Source organism: Polyodon spathula, chromosome 28, assembly GCF_017654505.1.
Source record: "Polyodon spathula isolate WHYD16114869_AA chromosome 28, ASM1765450v1, whole genome shotgun sequence".
Lineage (NCBI taxonomy): Eukaryota > Metazoa > Chordata > Actinopteri > Acipenseriformes > Polyodontidae > Polyodon > Polyodon spathula.
Window position 1 is genome coordinate 6,945,461 of NC_054561.1, and position 24,434 is coordinate 6,969,894.

The 24,434-nt window shown below is 40.3% G+C and overlaps 2 protein-coding genes across 2 annotated transcripts; both read left to right on the forward strand.

Moving 5' to 3' along the window:
- Positions 1-1,991: 1,991 nt before the first annotated feature.
- Positions 1,992-8,552, forward strand: LOC121301883 (ankyrin repeat and SOCS box protein 16-like). Its single transcript, XM_041231572.1, has 5 exons — positions 1,992-2,832; positions 3,495-3,762; positions 4,513-5,005; positions 6,136-6,249; positions 8,187-8,552. Exons 1-5 carry the CDS (start codon positions 2,520-2,522, stop codon positions 8,370-8,372), a joined length of 1,374 nt encoding a protein of 457 aa, XP_041087506.1. The 5' UTR covers positions 1,992-2,519; the 3' UTR covers positions 8,373-8,552.
- A 3,263-nt stretch (positions 8,553-11,815) lies between these two features.
- On the forward strand, positions 11,816-23,469 carry LOC121301884 (transmembrane and ubiquitin-like domain-containing protein 2). Its single transcript, XM_041231573.1, has 3 exons — positions 11,816-11,923; positions 17,403-17,978; positions 18,094-23,469. Exons 2-3 carry the CDS (start codon positions 17,419-17,421, stop codon positions 18,443-18,445), a joined length of 912 nt encoding a protein of 303 aa, XP_041087507.1. The 5' UTR covers positions 11,816-11,923; positions 17,403-17,418; the 3' UTR covers positions 18,446-23,469.
- Positions 23,470-24,434: the final 965 nt, after the last annotated feature.

Genomic DNA, 24,434 nt, shown 5'->3' on the forward strand with positions numbered 1-24,434 from the left:
TATCTATCTTCTGTTAAGCTTATATATGTATTATTATAACATTATAACGACATTCTGTATATTTACTTGAGCCTATAGCACAACTGGTACCATTCAGTACAGAGAAAATTGTACATTGTGCTTTAGCTGAAACATCCAGCCACTAGGGGGTGCAGTTTTAAAAAAGCAGTAGAAAACCCTGCTCTATAGGGATGCTGTTCTAGATAACTTATAGATATGCATACTACTTTGAAGGATGAGTATACAGTGGCATTTAATGATAGATAACATTAATCCTTTACTGCATGACTTTCTAAATATCAACATATTTAGATATATCCTTTTGTAAACTTATGAACATAATGCATTTGCAAAATAAGTGGAGGGAGTTGACCTGGAGACAGACTGGCAAATTTTGGGGAGGTGTTGTTATACCGTTATCAAAACAGAAACACAATTCTGTGCTAAGTGTAAAACAGTGACAGAAAGTGACAGCTCAAGATTTGTCATAGAGAGAGAGAGAGAGAGAGAGAGAGAGAGAGAGAGAGAGAGAGAGGAGAGAGACAGAAAGACAGAGAGACATTGGGTGGATTCCAGGACCACTAAGTACTGGACCTCATAGTTGGTACCTATATATCCTCTCTTCATATATATATCCTATATCTCTTTACCGTTCGCTCTCCTCTCCTGCCCTCTCTTCGTTATGTGGTACCCCACAATCCAGACCTTCATCAAGAGTGGTCAACTGGTCTTTCACTGTCGAGTTCTAAACAGTAATCAGGAAAATATATAGGAAATATATGGATTATATATATTATATTATATCTATATATATATATATATATATATATATATATATATATATATATATATATATATATATATATAGAGAGGAGAGAGAGAGAGGAGAGAGAGAGAGAGAGAGAGAGAGAGAGAGAGAGAGAGAGAGAGAGAAGAAGAAATACATGGGTGTTAGGTCTGGAAGTAGTCCTCACCAGTTGATTTCATGAATTTAATTCTGTCAAGGCAGAAAGTGGCAGCATGAGTAAGAGAGAGATAGCCCACGAAGACTAATTAAACCTACCCCCAAGTGTGTTTAATAAACCTGACTTATTATACCAAGTTTATCTGTAATTTGCTTTCCTTGGTTTTTGAATGCCTTATTTTACGTTTTAAATGACAGGGAATACATAGTTCATAGATTATAGATGAGATTGTTAGAATTTTAATTATTACATCATTCTGATACATGCAATTTATATTTCTGTCAAATCAGAGAACAGGTACAGTTAGACAGTGGCTCCAATGCAAACATACCTTTGCAACAGTGCAGGGTTCAGTTGCATGAAAAATATATAACAACTATAGTTTACCTGAACAGAAAGTATGATTTGATTGCTGCTACCACAGAGTACCAGACCAAAATGAGAGCTACAACAAGCACAATCCTCACGTCGTCAGTTTTCATTCAACTACTTATGCAATATTCAGGTCTGCAAACAAACCTGGGCAGTAGATATCTGCCAGAAAGCAGTGCTCAATGTACACCAAAAGAAAAGTCCAACAGGGGCTCCAAAACCAGATGGAAGATGCAAACACCCCAAAAGAGTTACGCCAGAAGCAATGAAAGACAGTCAGGGATCATTTCAAGTTGTGGCAACTCCTTGCAAGTCAACCGCTTCTTTTATACTGCTGTATCGGCGCTCGTCTTTAGCGCTCAAAGTCACAAGTTCCCGCCTGCCCGCCGCCTGTGTTTAGATTGCCTCGTTCTGTGCGATGTGCCTGCCTGCATTACCCGAGATAGCTACAATATAATGAAATTAATTTTATGTATTGCTTCTGTTTTCCAGAAAAAAAAGTGAATTGTTGATAAACATCATCAGTTTTGTGTTCATTTAAAAAAAAATGTTATATTAAAATGTCAGATGGAATTATGTACCCCAAAAGATATTGACTGCATTAAGCTAAATAGTTCTATCTGCAAAAGCACCCCCCCCCCCAATTAATGGGGGGTCATTCAGATGTGGTCTATGACAACCTGACAGCTTGATTACTCAAAACTATACTTTTGTTACTTAGAACCCTGTAATTGCAAATTCACGATTTCTTCAGGTTGTGGGGTACGGGAGGGCACAAACATGACAAACCGTTCTTCAGTGAGGAAGCAATGTTACTCTGAATACGCACAAGCAGTATCCCGTGTGCTGTTATAAATAGCTCTGCAGATCTCGCCTCTGCTGTAAACATGCGGACAGCACCTTGTGATCGTGTTTTTTAAAAGGGCATCTGCACCTGTCAGTCTCGGCAGCCGATACTGCTATATAAATACTTAATGGACACAGTACCAAACTGCTTGACACCGGAATTGTGCTGGGAGTATTCCGAAGTTAAAATTAATTCATTAAATGTTCACTTTGGTTTTGTTTTGTTAAACACCTCTAAACCCGTAACAGTGCAGGCTTCATACCAGTTATACTTGTGGAGGCTATTGGTGTAACGCAACAGTTTTTCACCTGTTTGAATGTTGAGGACGGTGAATAATGTCGCGGCGGGATACATTCGTGTTCACCTCCACCACGCTGAGGGCCCTGAGGCATCAGCAGGACATGCTGGACTGGGAGACCGAGCGGCGGGCCCTGGCCAGGCGGAGGCTCCTTCTCCCCAAAGCCAGGAAGACCATCACCCCCCGGCCGCAACCAGACCGGGAGTCTAAATACTGCCGCGACGCTGTCATCCACAACGCTCTCTTCACGGGGGACCGCGACAAAATCAAGAGCATCTTCAATGACGAGGCCACGTCAAACATGATTATAGAAACGCTCAACGATGAACTTGTCTGGTCACCAGAAATGGGTATGTATGGAGCAGTGGTTTCTCAACATTTACCCATCTGTAGTTAAGGATTTTGGTTCATTAGTTTTTTTTTTTTGTTTGTTTGTTTTTTTTTTTTTATGTTCTCCATAATTTTTGTTCATCTCTATCATCTGTGATTCATTAGTCCAATATCTAGCACCAGTACATTTCGGCCAGTTGGTGGCGCTGTGGTAATGCAACGTCACAGATGTCAACAGTTCAGTATATATAGGTTTGTGATTTGTTGTCATAGTTGTGATAATGGGGTTGTCGTCGGTTACAAGAGTACAAAATGATCTATAGAATTGTTTACAAAAAATATTTTTCAATTTTTTCTAAACTTTGAGGTACACTTAGGTCATGTTTAATCCATAATAGATGCAGATCACAAGTAACAGTCCTGGGTGCTACATGAGCAAGCTTTCACATTTTAATATATTTTTTGTTTACAATTAATAAATTGTGTTTTTCAAATTATATATGTCTGATTTATTTTTATTTTGTCAAATGAATGTGGGTTCTTTGTGGGTTGCGGATTTAATTAGTTAACTTTAGATATTATTGCAATAGGTGCTTCGTATGTGAAAGGTTCTTGAAAGAATTTTTTTTTTTTAAAAAAACAGCTTGTGCTATTATGTTGTGTTTTGTGATTTGCTCCGCAGGGCTTTGGGCCTTGACCCCCAAGCCAAAGTACACATCTGCGTTGCGCATCACCGCTGGCAGGGGTTACGCTGCCTGTGCCAAGCTGCTGCTGCACAACGGGGCTGATGTGAATGCCACCCCTGGAGGGCTCAGCGCCCTTCATGATGCCTGTGCCGGTGGCTTCACCGACTGCGCCCAGCTGCTCCTCAGCTACGGAGCCAATCCAAACATCCTCTCCGAAGAGGGGAGCGCTCCCCTGCACCTCTGCACCACCCCCAAGACCTTCCTGTGAGAGCCACCTGCATTTGTTAAACAAAGGGGGTATTTTTTAAGTGTTTACTTACTAGGGGCATTAGTAGAGTATAGTTGAGACATTAGAAAAATGTACAGGTTGTAGGTGTTTAGATGGCAGGAAGTGTGTAATGTAAGCCAATTTATTTCGTATATGGTTAACATTAGAGTAGCTTCAAATGTCATTTGAATGCCTTTGCTGTCCTGTGGTGTTTGCAATCATTGAGAGTGGTTCTGGGTTCTGATGCCCCAATAAATTGGCTTTGAGCTGCTCTGAGGTTTTTTGGAGAAACCCTAAGAACTGGGACTAATTGCCTTTCTCATTGTATTCAAATCATGTGAGAATGTCATCAGATTTCAAAATGAGATTTTAACTTGTAACAATGTAGTTGTCAGCCCAGTAGCTCGCTCAGTATAGCTGTACGGTAAGTGCGGCTAGCAGTTGAAAGGTTACGTAATGATAATGCCCTCACCCACTGTGCTGGAATTGTGCATGAATGTTTGAGCAGGACAGAGAACTCAATCCAGTTGAGCGTTTTTGGGATGAGCTTACAACACAGCCCTCTGCTTACCAATTGTGTGAAATAATATTGATTGAATGGGATCTGAATGCTACTAACATACTAGTTTCTCATTTTCATAACTTTATTATTATTATTATTATTATTAGTAGTAGTAGTATTTAAAAAAAGTCGTTTACACTTGGGGTAAAAAAGCTTTTGAGTTTCTCTTCCCATTCTGTTCCAGGTGTGCCAAACTGCTCCTGGAGTTCGGTGCTAACATTAACATCATGACCAGAGACACCCAGATGAGCCCTCTGCATGTGGCAGCGCAGCACGGGCTAGAGGAGCACCTCAGCCTGTACCTGTGCAGAGGAGCCCACGTGTGCAGCCGCAATCGCGAGGGCGAGACTGCCCTCAACGTAGCCTGCGCCAGCGCCGACAAGCCCGCGGAGGGTGGGCGGTACTACCGTGTGGTGCAGAAGCTGCTCTCCAGCGGGGCGGACGTAAGAGTGGCAGGCAGGAAGAACCACACCCCGCTGCACAACGCCTGCGCCAACTGCAGCTACCGCATTGTGGATCTGCTGCTCCAGCATGGGGCGGCTGTCAACCAGCGGAACTGCGCAGGATACACGCCAATGGATTGCGTCTTACAGGGGGTGGAGGACTACTTGGATTGGCAACCGGAGGGCATTGTGCTGTCCTTACTCAATCACGGCGCTTTACCCATCAATCCCAAGGTTAGACACTAGATTAAAGAGGTTCTAGTAAAATACTTGCTTAAGACTTATCTATCATTCACTATGTAGGTGCAAATGTGCAGTTTTGAAAGAAAATATCGCAGGCCTTTATTAAAGTTCTCGGTTTGCTTGTTTTGTTACACTTGTATTTCTTTGGTTAGCAAGTTTGTTCAGGGTTAAGCATCTTAGTGGCTGTGCAACATGGCAGTCATTAGGGAAAGCAGCTGGTTGGTTAGGAACAGGAAAAAAGGCCCTCCCAATCCATGTGACCATAAAAGTCCTAACTGAAGCAAAGACCTGAAAACAGAGATTTCTTTAACCTAGTAATGTATGTTTGCTAAAATTATTTTCAAATGGAGTGGAATGATTTTGTTTGCTGCAGGCACTTAATAAAGGGTTTTGGCCTGTGTGGCATTTCAAGTCATTGTCTTGTATTTACGTGTCTGGGGCTTGTTGTTCTCTGCTGGGTTGAGTGGCGGCGTCCGTAACTTTGTATCAAACAGGGTTCCAAAGGCACGGCCATATGGTGAGCAGGGGACTCAGTATGAGGAGAGCAGATTTGCTTGAGTGAAATGCATGTTCTTCCATGGGAATTGATATTGCTGCCCCAGCGGTTTAGGGAGGGAAAACCAGTACGGACAGTTTCTCCTCCCCACTCTGCAGTGCACCCTACTTGCCAGGCGTCCGATGAGATCAATCAGACACCTGAAGGGGTGACCTTTACCCTAAAGTAAAAGTTAGCAAAGAAAACAATAGATCACTATTTACCTTCAATTCACAGTTGCCACGGTTGCAGAAGAGGCAACGGTTTGCTGTCATTTCTAATAAAAAACAGCATCTACAAGTCAAGGAGGCAGTGTGGTCCAGTGGTTAAAGTCCAGGACTTGTAACCAGAAGATCACTGGTTCAAAAATCCCACCTCTGCCACTGACTGAGTCACTGTGTGACCCTGAGTAAGTCACTTAACCTCCTTGTGCTCCATCCTGTGGATGAGATGTTAAATCAATGCCCTATTGTAAGTGACTCTGCATATACTGCACAGTTCACAGCCTCTGTAAAGTGCTTCATGATGGTGGTCCACTATGAAAGGCACTATGAAAGTCCCAGTGATTCTGCTTTCCTCTTTGCAGATGCTCAAACTGTGCTCACTATCCCCCAGAACCATGGAAGTGATCCTGAACTCGTATGAGCACATCCCACTGTGTAATTCCTGGGTGGAGTCCGTCCCTCCTGAGGTTTGGCAGGTAAGGGGCTGTCACAAAGACGGCCGAAGTGGGCTGCGTCAGAACCAGGAAAAGGAATGAACACAAAGACAGATGATGTGAAATGATGATGGCGCTTGCTTGCGCCGGTTTATTGCAAAATAAAAGGGTTTAAACAAACAGAAAACAGGACACAGCACTCTACACCAAAACAAAAAGACAAACAAAACGGTCTATACAGACAAACACGGTGCACAGACAGACACACTAACAAACACGGTGAGCAGATAAATAAACAAGTATCGTGCTGGTCCCACCAGCACGCAATAACAATTGATATTTACTTCAAATTCTCCTCCTCTCCTGTTCTCCACTCACCGAACACCCAACCGCGAGTGAGTAAAACGTGCATCTCTATATACTGTTGTGCTGGGATTCAATTACTAATTAATTATTCACTTGAATCCCAGCACGTGAATTAATTATGTGCAACCTCATGCTCACATATTAACTACTTTAAATGTACGTGAAGTGATGTACAATCCCGTGCCTAAATACAAATATACATTTTAAACACTCGGGTTACACAGACCCGTTTATATCCTGTGTATCAATGAGTATACACCAACATTTAACAAACCACACGCAACATAACAGATAATATACACAGGGACGGGCACTTTGTCACAGGGGTTTACAAAACAAACCGAAATATACTGTAGGGATAACCAGGAACTCCTTGAAGAAACACACAATTAATACAGAAATATAATTTACAAGAGATAAGTTACAAGGAACTTCAGATAAGTTTTGGGGGAAAATGATAAAATGACAGTATGTGTGATCTTTGAATAACAAACTTGTATTTTAATTTTAAAACATATTTTACTAGTTTATGTTAAAACATTTTCAAAGTCTTATGCTGAGGATATCTGTTATGCTTACACTTTCTAGGTCATTTCACCCAAGCAGTGTCTTCTGGGTCAAAGCATGTTACTGGCTGAAAGCATGTCAGTCAATAAGGGAAGCAGCTGGTTGGTTAATGGTGGGTGTGAAGGGGTGGGGACAGTGCACGCTCCAGATAAAAACATGGCTTGCAAACCGAGATTTCTTTAACCAGTTATAGGTCCAGATATCATGATTTGCTAAGTCAATAACAATAGAAAAAGAGCTGGAACCTTAAATAAATTTAATCCGGGGGAAAATGTGAATTAAAAAAAAAAAAGAAAGGTTTAAGCAGACTGCGCTAAAAATGTAGTATTTTGTGCTTATTGAAAATGTTGCATGTTTAAAAACAACATCAATTTTGTTTCATTTTGGCTGTAGTGTGAGAATCTTAAAATCCGTAAATACCCGTAGATGGGATGTGTCACCTGTGAATTGTGGCGCTCACTGAGCCGTAGATTAAATTCACAAGTTCCCAAACAGCAATAACAAGGGAACAACGGGACCAGAAAGGATTTATTGCTGCATTATTTGGTAGCGACAGGTGTCAGCTTAGCTGCTGTTCTCATAGCTTTAATATCATGTCAGCATTTTCACCAATCTGTTAACAGGATAACTTCCAACAGTAACTGGCCTGTGCCAGTTTGTGTTGCTGGGCGTTGGGCTTGTGTAACCTGTTTTACTCACTCAGACCGCTTCATCACTAAGTATCTTGGCATCTCTGAATAGATACATGTACTGTATGTGCAAAATATAATTCCTTGATATCTGTGTGCTATATTCTTCTGTAGTGTTGAAGAGTGTATGTGTGTGCATTCATGGCTGTCATTATGTGGACTGTGTGGTTCACACCAAGACCAAGAGAAGCCAGCATTAAGTACTTGAAAAGAAAACTTTGAATGCAGAAGTTTTTGCTTTGTCCCAGATGCTTGTGATTGTGGTGATCCATGCCTCTCTGCAGTTTAGCATTAGTTGATTGTGGGAAACCCAGTCAGACAGCACACTTGTCCTGAGATATGTTGCTTTCTCTGCAGGAGCACCACTCGTTCTACAGCTCTGTGGTGCAAATGACCAACCAGCCTCGATCACTGCAGCACCTGGCACGCTGTGCCATACGCAGGTACCTTGACGGGCACAGCCACTCCGCCATCACCCAGCTGCAGATCCCTCATTCCCTCCAGGAGTACCTGCTGCTCAAGATTGAAGGCTCCATCAAATAATGCACAGGGATAACCATTCATTACAGCACAAATATTCTTTAAAAAAAAAAAAAAAAAAAAAAAAAAAGATTTTCAAATGCATTTATTTATCCCAGATAAAGAACCCCTGAGACATGCCTCTCATTTTGAAAGGAGGTCTTAGCAAGAAGGTGGCAGTAATAAACTTGAGTTAAAAACTGACAAACATTTCATCTACATGACTGAAAGAATCAAGATTTCAAAAAAACACAGGTTTGCCAATGCTCACAGTTTGATCAGATCTTCAATACAGTATGCAAGAACCAGATATTTCCAGGCATGTACAGTTAAGAATGAGAACAGGTTGCCTCTGCTTCCCAGTCTCCCAGCACTTTTCCCAACATGACTACGGTTCCAAACAGCATGTCACTATACCAGTCTTGTGTCCTACCAAAACAGTACCGGAAGGAAAGACAAGGAAGCAACAATTAAAAACACGACTAATAACAAATTAACAAAATAACTCCACTATACCCGGAGATACTTCCCATTTAAGATCTACAAATCTCCCCTAGCTTTGCACCTTATTTTTCTACAGTTTCTTTACCCTCATGACTTACACAAACTATCCATTCTCACCTCTGCAAGTTTATTGTCCCATTTGTGGATTATTATCATACGTAAATTTCTCTTAATGGGACCGTCACGTGATCATTCCCATGTTTTCTATCAGGGGTGGAGCCAGTGCTGTAAAGCTGTGAATTTAAACTCATTTCAGCATTGAAGAATTCTAGTCGAAACATTTATTTTTTTAAAGATTATTTTAGTATTGTCAGACCTTGAAGGCAGCGTGAATGTAAGATATTTTGTGTGCGATTGCAAACGTTGTACATTTATAACTAGCCTTAAGATCCCAAAGAGATTGAATTTTAATATTTGAATATCAGGTGATCTTTCAGGTTCCTCGTATGTCAGTCGTTAAGGGATACAGTTGGTTTAAGGACAAGAAAGCAGGCACTGAATTGATTGTTTTCCCAAACAGGCACAATCGCATAGAAAGAAGCTATGATAAGAACCATGGTAAATAGACATTACGCAGTCTATTAAACTACAAATAAATTATTAGATGTTTAATCTGGTTTTAATCCTGACAGTAAAACATAAAACATCTTGAAAAAGTGAGACAGTAGTGTTTCACAGGAAGTAGTGTCTCGAAATGCTTCACAATTATAGAGCAACCATTAACAGAAAGGGACCCCTAGTGGTGGAATGGAATGAGCACAATTTGAAGACAACACAAAATCAATTTTTCCATTTTTGTTCTGCTTTTAAGAATGTGGAAGATTTTATACAGGACACCAGGATTAGGACACTGGTATTAGCACACTGTGGTTAGGACACTAGGATTAAGACACTGGGATTAAGACACTGATTAGGACACTGGGATTAAGACACTAGGATTAGGACACTGGGATCTTTATGTCTGCAAAGGGAACAAACTGCACTTTGGTTTAACGTCTTGTTTGAAAGCCTTGATAACAGTTATTTTAACTAATGTATTCTATGTCTTATTTGTATACCATTTTCTGCTTCAGTCATGACATCTTGTGACTTTCAAAAGTTTAAAGCACCCCTGTGGCCCCAGTAGAGCTCTTAAACATCTCTTTAAGAACAGCTGGTACACCAGAGTGTAATCACTAACCTGTCCCCCCGGAAGCACTCTGCCCCCACATGGTGTTAGAAGTACCGCATTTATTAAAGTATTATATCTTTATATAAACCACTGTAACAGATGCCCTGGATTTTAAACACAATTAATTCCGTTCCAACAATAAACCTAATATTTCCTCAGGAGCATTTTCTAATGCTCTGTTTCAATCCTAACAGATTATAGTATTCATGTATAATCTTCTTAGTTCCATTTTATTGATATATGTGGGTTTTGTTCCATATCACAGGAAAATAAATATGCAAATTGAAGAATTAATTTCATTGCGATCAGCTGCCTGTGTGATGAGAGCTCATAAACAGATCAAAACCAATCGCACACACTCAGTCATGTCAGCATGCTTCTAATCGACGGGGGATTAGTGGCTGGATAATCTCCACCCCACAGGGATTATATTCATGTACTGTCAATCTCTATAATATGGGCTCTCTGATCAGCCTGCTTCTATATGCTACTCCAGTGGTGAACTACTACAGTGGTCCTTTTAGACTGGCCTCATTACAGGAACTCCCATCTACAGCATGCTGGTGTCTTTATGAAACATGCCAAATATTCATGAGGGCAGACAGTTGTGAATAATTAGGGATAATAAACAGGCAAACTTCTCCCTGTGTAGTATGTATTTATTTTTGTAATTTAGTGTGCCCAATTTCAAATTGTAAAATGTTATTCCCTCACCGCAGTGATTCCCCACAACAGCTCAGAAGAAGGTAGGGTTAGTGAGGGTCCCACTGCCTAGCCCCCAGAGAACAAAGGCCAGCCTGCCGGTGATCTACCTGAGTGCACTGGGCTCCTGGCCAGTAGGCGGCAAAGTAGTGGGGTGAGGAGAAACAGCCAACATAGAGCCCTTTAAGTTTACTTTCTATTGTACATATATTAAAACCTAACCTTGTATTTTATGCTGCTTGAAGAAAACTATGAGAAAGCATGTACTTCAGTCTTTAACTACTTCCTGGGTATTTTTTGTTTTGTTTTGTTTTTTTAAGAGAAAAACATAATTTTACAAATGTATTTTCAGCTGTAAGTAAGTGAGATTTTGAAAGCACTAATAGGTTCCTGTTGTACACAAAGGTTTGAAATGTACTTCCCTGGACTCGCACTAGATGGCAGTGTCAAGCCTCGTGGATCCCTTGAGTCGAGTGTACTCGGTGAGTTTCTGGCCCTTCTAGCCTGTGAAATCAGTTGTTATGCAATCAATCAGAAAAGGAGCTTGTATTTAAATATGTTTCTGCACACAATGTTTTTTTACACACAGGAAAGAAAAAAAAAAACGACAAACAATTTTTTGATAAACGTTTTCAATCTGATCAATGTGTGCAGTTTTAAAGACGGCGTCATGTCAAATCCAGTACATTTGTAACGCGGAGTAATTGGAAAATTCGCAGTTATCTTTTTGTGCAGGGCAATGTGCCAGATACGAATCACTGTTCATTTAAACCTTTATCCATTTCTTCCGCTGTTTCTGTACTGTTGTAAATGATGATGAAATATTGCAGCATTTTAGGTTTTATTTTTAAAAAAGTGATTAAAACATCCACACGGTGGCAGTAAGTCAGTCAGTTGTTGTTTTACACTATTGCAAAGCAATAACAACAATGTGAAATTGTGCTTATTCTGCATTTGCAGACTAACACTTTTTTAAAAATAATAATAATAATAATTAGATAACACAAGTCATGTACTTGTGTTGACAGCTCGGGGTCCTTTTTTTTCGCAATAATTGAGCAGTCCCGTGTTTTGTCTGTGTGACGTCGGCATTATGTGCTGTGTGTTGACGTAAGCATTTTTCGTGTTTGTATGTGGACTGGGAGTGGGGCAAAGGAACTGCTGCCGTGTCGCCAAACAAAATGGATTGAAAATTAAGGTAAACCAAAATTAATATATGCACATATATCCTAAATAAAACCCAAGGCATGTGTACGAACAAATAAGAAATCATATTTACAAACGGTTGCCACGGTTTGGCTTCTCTCTAAACCTGTCCTGGACGAAGGTCGTTATTTGCATGGAACAAAAAATGGGGCGAAGTAGAGACAAAAAAATGAATACACATTTTTACTTGAACTATAATTAAAATAAGGCAACGATCTCAGCAGCGTCGTCGTTTACCTGTCCTTTGTGTGTACGGCAGGATTTCTGTTTTGGAATTGTTTTCTGTACATTTCAAAGCATACATTTCATAGAAAGTGATATTAATGGTAATGTACTTTTTAAACTGTTTAAAAAAAACAACTATTGTTTTGCGTATTAAAAATCTGCGGGTTTTTTGGTTTGGTTTTTTTTTTTTTTTTTTAATTGCAAGGGTGTCCTACTAATAGTACACGAAACCTGCTTCCATCTCCGAGGACTACTAGTGTACTGGAGTCCAGTCTGGACTCGAGACGTTAAGTTCTATCTCGGGGTCCAATTGCATTCGATTTAGTAATCAGGGTAAATTATTTAATCTATGAAAACATGATTTGAAATGGGTTTGGAGACGCACAGTACAAACATCTATTTTTCTTATTTTTGCGTAGTTTATGCAACCCCGTTGTGATTGACCAATTATTTTTACCCGATGCGCCGATTCGCTTCGGTTAGTCCAGACAAGATCAAACCAGACCCAACACCTATATCGTGCTGTCGCTTTTAACGGGAGGTTGAGTGCTTCAGAGTGGGATTGGGCTTCCTTGGTGGTCGATCTCCTTTTTCATACTCGCTTGGTGACCTGTGCGGTTGTGTGATCTCTTCTTGGATAGGTCGGAGAGAGAAACACAATTCAAATTTCCAGGTTGGTTCTGCTCACCCACCCTTTTTGAAACGTGCTTGTGCAAGTCAGATGCCAGTGCCCTTACTTTGCGACTACTATATTTGCAACTCAAATTGTACACTTTAAGCATCAAGGTGAACGTTAGCATCTATTACTGGCAGTACAGGACTATCTTTCACCCTGATGAGTGTTTGGAGTAAATGTGAGCTTTATTTACTGGACCATTACACATTAAACCAGCAGTAATGACGACTGTAGTGCAAATAACTCATTTAGTCGAGATTTTATAGCTACATTGTATAGATTCTCATTTTTGTAAGATGTAAATTGCAAGCTAATTACTGCAATGAAATCGAGTGGCAAGGGAACCAATGCAAAGCTGTCGAGGCAGCAATTTATACAATGGGTATAAACAGTCTCAATGCGGGAGAGCAGTTCAGAGTCGTCTATTGTAAATTGTAATTACCAGTTTAGCTGTTTGAGTCAGTTGAAAGATACAGTTGTTAACCCTCTGCTGGGTTGCCTATCAATGATAACAGGCCATGTACACGTATGTTTGTCAGACTGGTATGGTGGTCGTTGACCAGAAGCACAGCGTGGCTCATTGCAGATAACCACGTTTTTCTACTTTTGATATAGCGCCTTTCATAGTGGACCACCATCACAAAACGCTTTACAAGATACGAGACTAGGGTGTGTGAACTGTGCATCAGCTGCAGTCACTTACAGGAGCATCTCACCCAAAAGATGGTTAACAAGGAGGTTAAGTGACTTGCTCGGGGTCACACAGTGAGTCAGTCAGTGGCTGAGCTGGGATTTGAACCGAGGACCTCCTCGTTACAAGCCTGTTTCTTTAACTACTGCACCATACAACCTTCTATAAATAAAAATAGTTTTGTAATTGGTATGATACATGCTCTTCTCCCTAACTTGTTACATTTGCATCTTTTACACATCCTACAAGTAACCCACCAGGACCATCACGTCAGTGATATCGCAATGCGTATTATATTGTGACATTACCATTAAATCACTGTTTAGTACATAGAACTAGAGCTGCAGGTAGTTTTTTCAACAATGAATTATTCCAAAGCACAAAAATGTCACCAAAGCTTTCAAATACAACACTTAGTAATATAATTTAGTTGTACCAATTACATTATTAAAAAGCAAGATGGCATCTGTTTTTTCTTTTTTTCATTAGATTCTGACATTTCTCATCATAAAACAATCACTTGCAAAAGAGGTTTAGTCTAACATGCACACAAAGCAGTGTTGCTGGGAAGGTAGCCATGTGAGGTACAGTATGCAGCTCCAAATACAGCACCAGGGGAATGTCATAGATTAATAAATATTCATACATTTAACTGAGGTTTTTTTTTTCCCCGTTACATTCTGTGGTGTGTTTGATCATTCTGAGTTCTGTTGACCTCATATGGAGATGTTTCTGTATTTTCTCTGTTGCGCAAACTAACTGGCCTGTGTGGTTTTCATGTCTTTATTTTTGCTTCCTAACTTGAGAAATCATGCAATATTTAAACTGTGACTCCCCTCCACTGTGAGTTTTAAATAAACCTGTTTACAGAGTGAATGCAATGCTTTATTACTTGTGGCAGCAGCTTGATTGATATAAATGTAGTTTAACTCTTGAGTTTCCATGCATACCTGTTAAGGGAAAAGAACAAAAGGGAAATAAAGAATGGATTTACCTAGTGAGATTCACTCTGAAAAATAGGATTCATTGATCATATAGATGGGAAACGTCTGGTTATTTCTGATGATTCCCATCGCTACAGTATTCTAACATTGCATTTCTGTCAGTATTACTGCACTAGTGTCTCCACCACAGGTTATTCAGTATTTTCTGTCACTCTGTACTTTGTTTGGTAACAATATTATAGCCAGAATTGAATAATCTGTACCATATAAATCCATTTTATTTGATGTAGCTTCATTTATTCAATTTTTTGTCACTATCTTCTTACTGTTTTGTGATATTTGAAATCATTCTGAGTGGTTCTGTTTGAAATGACTCAAATCCAGTTATTTTTTGTATACGCTCGAGTGAGGGTATTTTCATGCGAGTTCAGAAGCTTCTCTTCAGTTCCAGTTGCTTGCTGTGCAGTAGATATGTAGGCTAGCTGAAGCCCAAGAGTCGTTATACTGGAACAGCTCATCAGCTTATTTGAGGACTTGTGTATTCGAATAGCAAAAAAAATCTTTACAACACATGAAGATGCATGCATTTCAAGATCGCACATGCCTGTATTAACCAGTCTTCCTCGCAGAGCTGCCACACGAGAACGTCACTTTTACAGCAAGTCAGAGCAGCATGAATGTGCAATTAGTAACTCATGGTTACTGGGAAGCAGTGCCAGTGAGGAGGCACTGGCTGTGTCGAGTACAGCTTCAGCCACACTGTTGTCCATTCAGAATGATTTCAAGGGTGGTGGAACCAAATCATTAAACGACATGGACACCATCAACTGCTTGTGTGATCGGGATTCTTATAGACCCCGTTCACACTTGCAATTTAAGGTGGCCCAGGGACAGCCCAGATTTAGGCCACTGTTTCGATGCGGCCCAGGGCCTGCCTTTACATATGTATGAATGCAAAGCAGATTTAGGGCTGGCCTTTTCGTATCTGTGTGGTTGTTTAGCTCAGTAGATACTCCTATACTATCTCACATGCGCGAAAGGCAAATAGTAAGCCGAATGCTCTGCTAGGCAAGATGGCAGTGGATCAGTATTGAATGGTAATTATTTCTACACCATAGACTTTAATTATAAAAATATTAAATTCAAAAAAATAAACGGAGATCCTCACAACCCACAATACAGACTGTTTAGTTTGATTTCATTTTGCCCAATGAAAGCTCTTTAGCTTGGTCACGTAACATGTGCGTGCCACAAACGCTGTGGAACGGGAGGACAGAGGTATAGTAGAAAGAATCAACGGACGCACTGCTTGTAAAAAACAAAACAAAAAAACACATGACATCTAAATTGAAAAAATTTTTTATAAAACTAATTGTACAGACCAATTACAAGAATCATGTTCCAGAAGATGCAGCCCAAGGAATAGCAGTCACCCATGCACATAACTAAAATATGACCATGATACTAGTCACAGGGAGGAGAAGCAGTCTTGGTTTCAAACACACCCTCTGCTCCCGAAAGAACATTTTCACAGACATCAAGCCAGAAACGCACAGATTCAAAATCACTGCTATTTTTTTTTCTTTTCTTCAACATTGTTTGCTATCTCTTTAAAATGTGTTGAAATATATTTTGGAAATAGTAATAAAGTGGATTCAAAGGAGGAATAATTTTTTATTTTAAAAAGGATTAGTCTCACTGATTTATTGAGTTTTAACATCAGAATCTGTGCAATATTACTGTCAGTAGTCACAGATGAAAACTTTTTTTTTTTTTTTTTTTTTTTAATATTAGTGTATGTTAATATTAAACATTACACCTAAAAAAGGGAAGGTCAGGGCTAGTGCTGGAGTCAATCTTCAATTTCTCAAATACCGTAATAATCTGAATTTGCTAATTGCGTGTGCCTTAACTTAGACCTATCAAGAAACCAGAGTACTGTATGTGAATAATTACAAGAAGAATATACAGCCTGGATACAGTAACTCGGTGAGAGGCACGATCGGTTCAGAGCAGATTTAAGAGGACTGGGAGGAAGGCAAGTGGGTGTGCAGAACTGTGTTCTGATGGAATCATTATTAACAGGAGCTGGATTTTATTCTGTTTCCATACAGCGTGTTGACAGGATACAGTAAGTAACTGAAACGTCAGCGAAGTTCATGTAAAATGCGTTCGGTGCAATCCGTTTCAGTGTAGAAATCCTATTAAGTTGTATGGCATGTGCAGAGATTTTAGAAGTGACAATTTCAAAAATACACTTGCTTGCCAAAGAGGTTGATACTTTAGGTTCATTTCAGTGAGCGCTCGATGAGTGAGTGATTAGCAGCAGAGTGCAATGAGACAGTGCTTTCTGTTACAGTAGCTGGGAAGCCAAAGCTAACAGTTTGCTCTGTGTATCTTAGAAATGTTATTTTAATGTTATTGGGGAGGGGGATAATATTCTCAATTGGAGCAACAACAAAAAAATTGCCAAGAATCATGAAAAGGTGCCTGTGGCCCTAGTTTCTGTGACGAAATGCATGTGATTGGTGGTGTGCTGTGTGACCCTCTTAGAACACAAACTAAGAACCTTGAGCCCACTTACTGCACGCACAGGAATAATTGTACTTGACCTCATGACAGGACTTGTTTACCAGAGCACTGTGTATTGGACACATTGCAACATCTTTAACAGCAGGACTACTGTAAACACATCTTTCGCTCTCCCATTTAGCCTTCAAGCCAGCTGTGTATTCTATGTATATCCCCTGCACTCTGACACGCAAACTAGAAATCTAAGAAGGTGCTGTTTTCACAGCACTGAATCTCTATTGACTGAAAGCTATGTCCGTCTGTCTGATATTAATCATTAGCATGAGCGATTGAGAGTATTGGAAACCTGAGTTTGTGGGTTTACTTTCCTGTACTTGAAGATTGTTTTTCTTTTCGTCTGCAGAGCTGAGCCCGGTTTGATGCAGCCGTCTATGATGACGTTTATGGAGGGGGTGGGTGACGAGGTGATCATCGCTGGGGGAGTGGTACTGCTCGGCCTAGCTCTGGTACTGGCCTGGATCTCTACCTACGTAGCCGATCGCGGAGACCAGATCCTGGGGACCATTGTGAGTACAGGAGCCCACTCCACTCTGGTGGGGCTGGGGGGCCGAGAGAGATACACGGGGGGCTCCTCCAGTTCCGACCCAACTGAGCCCCAGCCCATCCTGCAGAGTGCAGAGGACAAGCCAGAGGAGGAGGGGGATTCAGAGACTGGGTCAGAGCAGATCCCCAACGAGGAGGCGTCTGAGCCCAGCGTTGACCAGCTGCTGAACATCCAGGGGCTGCGCAAAAGGAGCGCCTCCGCCAGCGAGCCCAGTCTGGTGGGAGAGCAACCCGAGGAGACCAGCACCAACACCAGCTCCAGCGTGGACAGCAGCCTCTCCCGGGACAGGCAGATCAGAGTGAGGCTCAAGTTCCTGAACGACACGGAGGAGCTTGCCTTAGTAAAGCCTGACGACACCATCGGGTTTCTGAAGCGGTAAGAATAAGGAGAGGAGAAGTAGAGGTGCCAGTCACCCACCTTATAAAAGCACAGTGCAGGGCGATTCATTTTCAGTTTAACAATCTGCATTTTCTTCTCTCTTTCTGTCTAGCAAGTATTTCTCAGGACAAGAGCAGCAGATCAAGTTCATTTACCAGGGACAGCTCCTGCAGGATCAAGCACGGACCCTGCTGTCCCTCAACATCACCGATAACTGTGTGATTCACTGTCACATCTCCCAGCCCCACCGTGAGCCAGCCCCTGAGCCCAGCACGGCCGTGGAGCACAGCGGCGTGACCCTCAATGTCGGCAGCCTCATGATCCCCATGTTCGTGGTCATGCTCGCCGTGGTCTGGTATTTCCGCATCAACTACCGGCAGTTCTTCACCGCACCGGCCACTGTCTCATTAGTGGGAGTCACTGTTTTCTTCAGCTTTCTCGTCTTTGGGATGTACGGACGATAAAAAAAAAAAAACACCAACTAAACTGAGCCGGGAGTTGGTTTGGGGGGGGGGGGGGGGTTACGTCTTTTTATTGGCTTTAAAGCTCTCCCGTTAATGGCACTATATATGACTGGCCCATGAAGGTCCGCTTTCATGTTTTGTTGGTTAACTCTGTGGCTCTCCGTTACTGTTGGACCGCTCATGCAGGAGTTCTCTTTGAAGAACGTAGTGGATAACGAGGGCAGGGGGGGGTAGAAAGAGATTGTTGCTGTAGCTTTGTCGAATTAGCTGTGGCTGAAATGAAAAGCTTGTGGGTCAGGATGGCACACGGGCTCAAACGCTGTTCAGGATGAGGATTAAAGAACAGTGAACACACACACATTTTTGTAATAATGAGCCCAGGTTGCATGTGAATACCAGCTGAGGTCTTGGTAAAACACAAAATGGCTTAAACTGCTAGTGGTAATTGTTTTTCTCCCTCAACCCTAAGAATAGTGCTGTGGAGGGCTTCATGTAGTGTCTACAATACCACCCTGGAAATGATCATTCAAGCAGGTTTGTTTCCCCTGTCGGCAAATCGCATGCAAACTGCCGCCACCATAATAATTGTAATGCACAGGCAATTTTAAAATGTGAAAATGTTGAAAATTGGGCTGGAGAGCATCTAGTTGTGGGTTCAAGCAGTTACATTGGAATTTGGAAACACAGGTTCTATTTTGGGTTTATTTAAATTAGTTCTAAATTTTGTTAATCACTTAAATCAGACCAAGTTTCAGTGCATATAAGAACACTGTCAATGCTAAAAATGGTAACTTAACTTAGTTGCTTAAATACAAAACCTAAAAAAAAAAAAATATATATTGTGTTCACAATAACAGCATGGATTAATAAGCTACAAGGACCGTTGGGGGGTTGAGTGTGTGCATTGACCTACCTTTTTAAATTCTTCAAAATGAAATGTGTTGAACCTTTTTTTAGAAGGTGGGGAAAAAGGAAAACAATATTGCTTTTGAGATGTACTATGTGGTAACTGCCACGGGCTGGTGTGATGTATGGGTTGTAAACATTTGTGACACATTTAATAAGCTACAGAATACTGCAAGATGGGTTTTACCATTAGAAACGGCAGCAAGGGCAGACCTGCATCGCAGAGAGTCATTCTTGCAATGGGAACTTTTCAGCATCACCCAGTTCAGCGCTGCTTTGTGGCTCAAGGAGTTTTGGTATATTCAGTATCAAGGTTAAAATGTAATACTTGTATGTTGTTTTTCTTCTAAATAATTTGGATTTTAGTGGGCCCTGCAGAAGCAACTAACAGTTTCGTTAAAAGTTGTGTTTTAAGCTTTCTGTTATAAAACTATATAATCGCAACTAAAAGAAATGTATAAAATTTAATGAGAAACATTTCAACTGAAGACAGTGAGAAAGACTTGCAGTCAAAATGTTTCGTATAATATTACTGCTTTGTACTGTGCCACTTTTGGTGTTTTGTATGACTATTGTATATTCTTGGACTTCTGCATCGTTTTCTACAGGTTAAAAACTTTGGATGCTCATAGAATATAGGAATATAGGGAAACCAAATTCTATTGGATCATACTTTGGGAACAGATACAGCCCTTACTTGAGGGAAACCAGGTAAAGCCCTAAAATCAGAGCCCATATTAATGGACGTTTGGAATATAGGTAGCCAGTCTTGCACCTTTACTGTTTATATTCCTGAATGCTGATTTTAGAGACAGAGGTCTAGCTTAAAAGACTAAGCTGCTTCATCCCTGCACCTAATTACTTCTTGTGCTCAGGATCACACCAGCTCACAAAGCCCTGATTACAGCAGCCCTTCCAAACAAGCAAAGCGTGCAACCTCATCTGTTCAGGATGTACATTTCTATTTAAACCACCTGTGTAAATGGCTGGTTGCCACTATCCTGTTGTGGACTTGATTTAAAGTAGTCATCTTTGTTTTTCTTTGGATTCTTTTAAATTTGATAGTGATTTTTGCATGCAGTATTCAAGTACTGTGGTTTACAATGCATCACTATAAATGATGAAACTTTGTGAAAAACCAATGCAAGATCTCCAGAAGTTTTAGTTAATTGTTCAGTAAATACTGTACGATACTGTACCTTTTAGGATTTTTCATTTTCTGTTTAAAAGTTTTAAACCTTGCAGCTGAGTCTAAAGCTGGATGGTGTGAGCAGTCTGGAGTAGGAGACACACAGGCTTGCTGTCTTATTTAAAACTGGGGCAGGTTCGCAGGCTTACTTTGCTGGACGCCTTGTCAGGGAATTTGTTTCTTTGTAGTTTTTATAGAATGTATTGCTTTGCATAGTCATGCTACCTATTGCTTTAAATGCACCCAAATCCATTATACATAGCTTTAATTTGCCTGCAACCTTTTGTTTTATTATTATTTGAAGTACTGCTTCTACAGAAATATTTTAGTAGTCGTGCAATCAGGACCACTGTATAGATTCTATCTTCATTTTTATTCTTAGTTTACACAAGAGCTTGAACTGCAGCATTTATTTTCTGCTGAGGCCACCATAGATGAACAAAGGTTTATCTGTTGCATGAGAGCTGCTTATCGAGTTGTGATAAAAAAAAAAAAAAAAAAAAAAAAAAAGTGAAACTCAGCTGGAATTCAGCAACTCCAGCTGTCTGGCTGCATAAAACCTCAGAGAACCACTTTACAGAAGCCCTCTTCAATAAGGACTGTGCTCACCCAGCACCTGTTCCCCCTCTGCCCCCAGCTTCATCCACAAAGAAACATGACAAGGTCAGAGGTGGGGTTACGGACAAAGATCTTGCCCTCATTGCTACTGTATTTTGGCAGCAGGAAAGCAGCTTCATGTACCCGGTTGATGAATCAAAAACAGAGGTGTACCACAGTGTTCAGTGCTGGGTTGAACTCCTGCTTTGCTCAATTCACAAACTGACTGTTTTCAGAGGAAGTGGCTGACAGCCGATAGCCTGAAACACTAGGCAGCCCTAGCACAGGGTGAGGATTAGTGTGCATTGTGTGTGTTTGGTGGGAAGCAAGTCCACACTATGCCTGCCTGCAGCCAACCCCTTCTCTGTCTGGAGCACTAAAGCACAGAGGAGCCACAAGGATTTTAAAAGCATTTTATTTATTTTTTTCACTTTACCCTTTGCCTTTTTTATGATGGCAAATATGCTGGCCAGTTATGTACTCTAATGTTGAGTTCTCATTTTCCCTGCATCTGTGAGCTTGTCTGTAAAATTATAACTGCCTGGGCTGGACAGACTACATCCCTACTCATCCACTATGTAGATTAGGTGCGCTGGCAAGGTTGAATGGTCATAATCACTTGTGAATTAAAAATGCTAATGCAGGTAGGAGTCTCCAGACAAGTTCAAAGCCTGCTGAAAACTAAATACTTTGAGCATCAAAACCTAGAACCACTCCCTATAACTGCAAACATCATAAAAAGACAAGAGAAAGGTGGACCAAATAAATAAAATGACATGGACTGCTACCTGCTTTAGGTTAAGGGGAAAAGTTAATTTCATTTTATGTAATAAAACAAACAGTCAGTTCAGTTCACAATGCACCTTTTTAGAAACCCCAAAGTGTGCCAACTCACCTCTGCAAACAAAAATGATTGATCCTAATGATATTAAGATGTATTCAGTAGCAATGCCTGCAACAGCTCAGTATAAAAGGTATCTTGCCACCTTGCTTCTCACGCCTCTTTGCAGTTCCTTGGTTATTCTAAACTTGACGGATTGTTTTCTGTTGTAACTGGGAAGAAAACGAGTCAGGCTGGCTGCTGGAATGTCAAACAGGCAAGAAAGACGACAACAGCATCATTAGAAATATTCGAATAAAGAATCACTCCACAAAGCTCTGGAAGGAAGTGTCATATTTCTCTAGAAATGGTTCGACCAAGCAGTAGAAGGAAAAAAAAAAGCATAAATAAATATTGGCTACTGCTTGCCCATTCCTGTACAAAGGTAGAGAGACTTTTGTATTTGTTACAGAAGGCAATTGCTTACTTAGGGTTCTGTGTTTTGTTGGGTTATTTTATAGTTCTAGGAGCAACCCAGTCTCTGATGGATCAAGGCGAAAGAAAATACCATTTCACTTGTATGTCAGTCATAGTACTTTGTCCAAGACTGGTCAAGCCTATGTAACCATACTAAATTTGTAAATGTATGCATATGATATAATCATATAGCATGTGACCGTTGTTTTGACAGATAAAAAATGCATTGACATTTGGTGTTTATTTTGATATTCAAAAATGGCGTGAGGAATAATAATAAAAAAAACAACTGGTTTACTATTTTGTAACAGGCATTCAGTTATTTGAATTTTCCTGTGACATAGTAATGTACTGCTTGATCTTGGATTGTCTGATCCTTGCATTGAATGTTTAGCACACCGATTCTTAGTGCTGGGATTCAAGGCATCTCTAAAATGACACTTGCCATCCTTTTCTATGTTTAAATGCACTGAGAATCGATTACCCTTTTGATTTGTTGCATCTGAATACAAAACTCAAACCCAGTAGCAATACAGGACTCCTTGCATTCTCTATGCACCCTGTAGTCATTAAATAACATACTAAAATATCCACACATTATGCAATTAGGGTTACATTGAAATTTGTATAGAACTATTTTCGTAACCTCACTATGTGAAAGAGTATTTGATTTCCAGTTATTGTTTTTATAATTCTGTCCAGTGGACAATATGCCCTTCACAGAGTGTAATCATTAATGCTTGTCTGCAACTCTGTTCTGTAAAACTGTATTTGACACTGGCTCACACACACAGTTTTTGAAAGAAACACATTATAGTAAACAATGATTTTATTATAAACTGTATCTGGTATTACTCTAGGTTAAATACAACTGTTTGTAAACAGTGTTTTCAGATTGTGATGAATGCCCTTTCACTGAATCAACCAGTTGTTCCCCATTGACGTACATGCTTTCTCAGCAGAAATGACTGTAAACCTGGTTTGCTCACCGTTCCTTCATTTCATACAAAAGTAAATAAACCAATACAATACTAATATTCTGAGTTGAGAGATGCGTTTTATTTACACCAAAAGGCAGCCACAGTTCACGATGGGAATACAGAAATGCACAGGAGTTAGCAAGCTGTAAATTATGAAATATGTATACATAAAATAAAACCTGTGTTTTGCTTTGTTTAAAAGACCACAGTATTCAAAACTGGACATAACTTCATGTGCATTCCTACTGTACTGCAAACATTACAGTAACACATGACAGAAACCCTCAAGAGACACATTGGATTCTGTTTCTCCTGCAAACCAAACCTGTGTTTCCAGCTTCATGGTGAATAAGTGAAAAATGCTACACAAGGAAAAAAGGTCAAAATAAATTGTGTTCACTTGGACACCCTGTACAGAATTGTACATTTGCAATAAAAAACACACTGAAGACAAATATACCTTGCCACCAAATGAAAATTATATATTTGTCTGTAAAAGCAGCCTGAAATGAATTTGTTTAGCTGAAGTTGTCAATTGGTTTGAACATGAAAATAAAACGTCCTCAATTTTCATTTTTTCTCTCGTTAATTGTTGAACCTGTGCACTTGACTTCTGTTAATGGTGTAAAAAAAAACAAACAAACAAAAAAATCTCATTCTGTAATGCTTTGTGAAAATGATTGGCTAGTGCTTAATCCTGCTACTAGATAAAGAGAGCAAGCAATAACATATTCAAACCATCCCGGGTTTCTAATCATTTTGACTAAATTAAATAAGAGCCATTTACTTAAATTTCAATTCCAGGTGAACCACACAGGAATCCCTGCATATTTCCTTCCTATTCTGTGTGGTGTTCGCTTTTGCAATGCAGACCTGCACAAACCACGTCATAACCACCAACTGAACAAAGAGTCACACATCGTTTTATAAATTCCACCCAGTGCAATTGATTCTCTTGTTTAATCTGTCACTACTGTACAGGTATGAGGAAGCGCTTTTAGTGTAGGTTCACCTCAAATA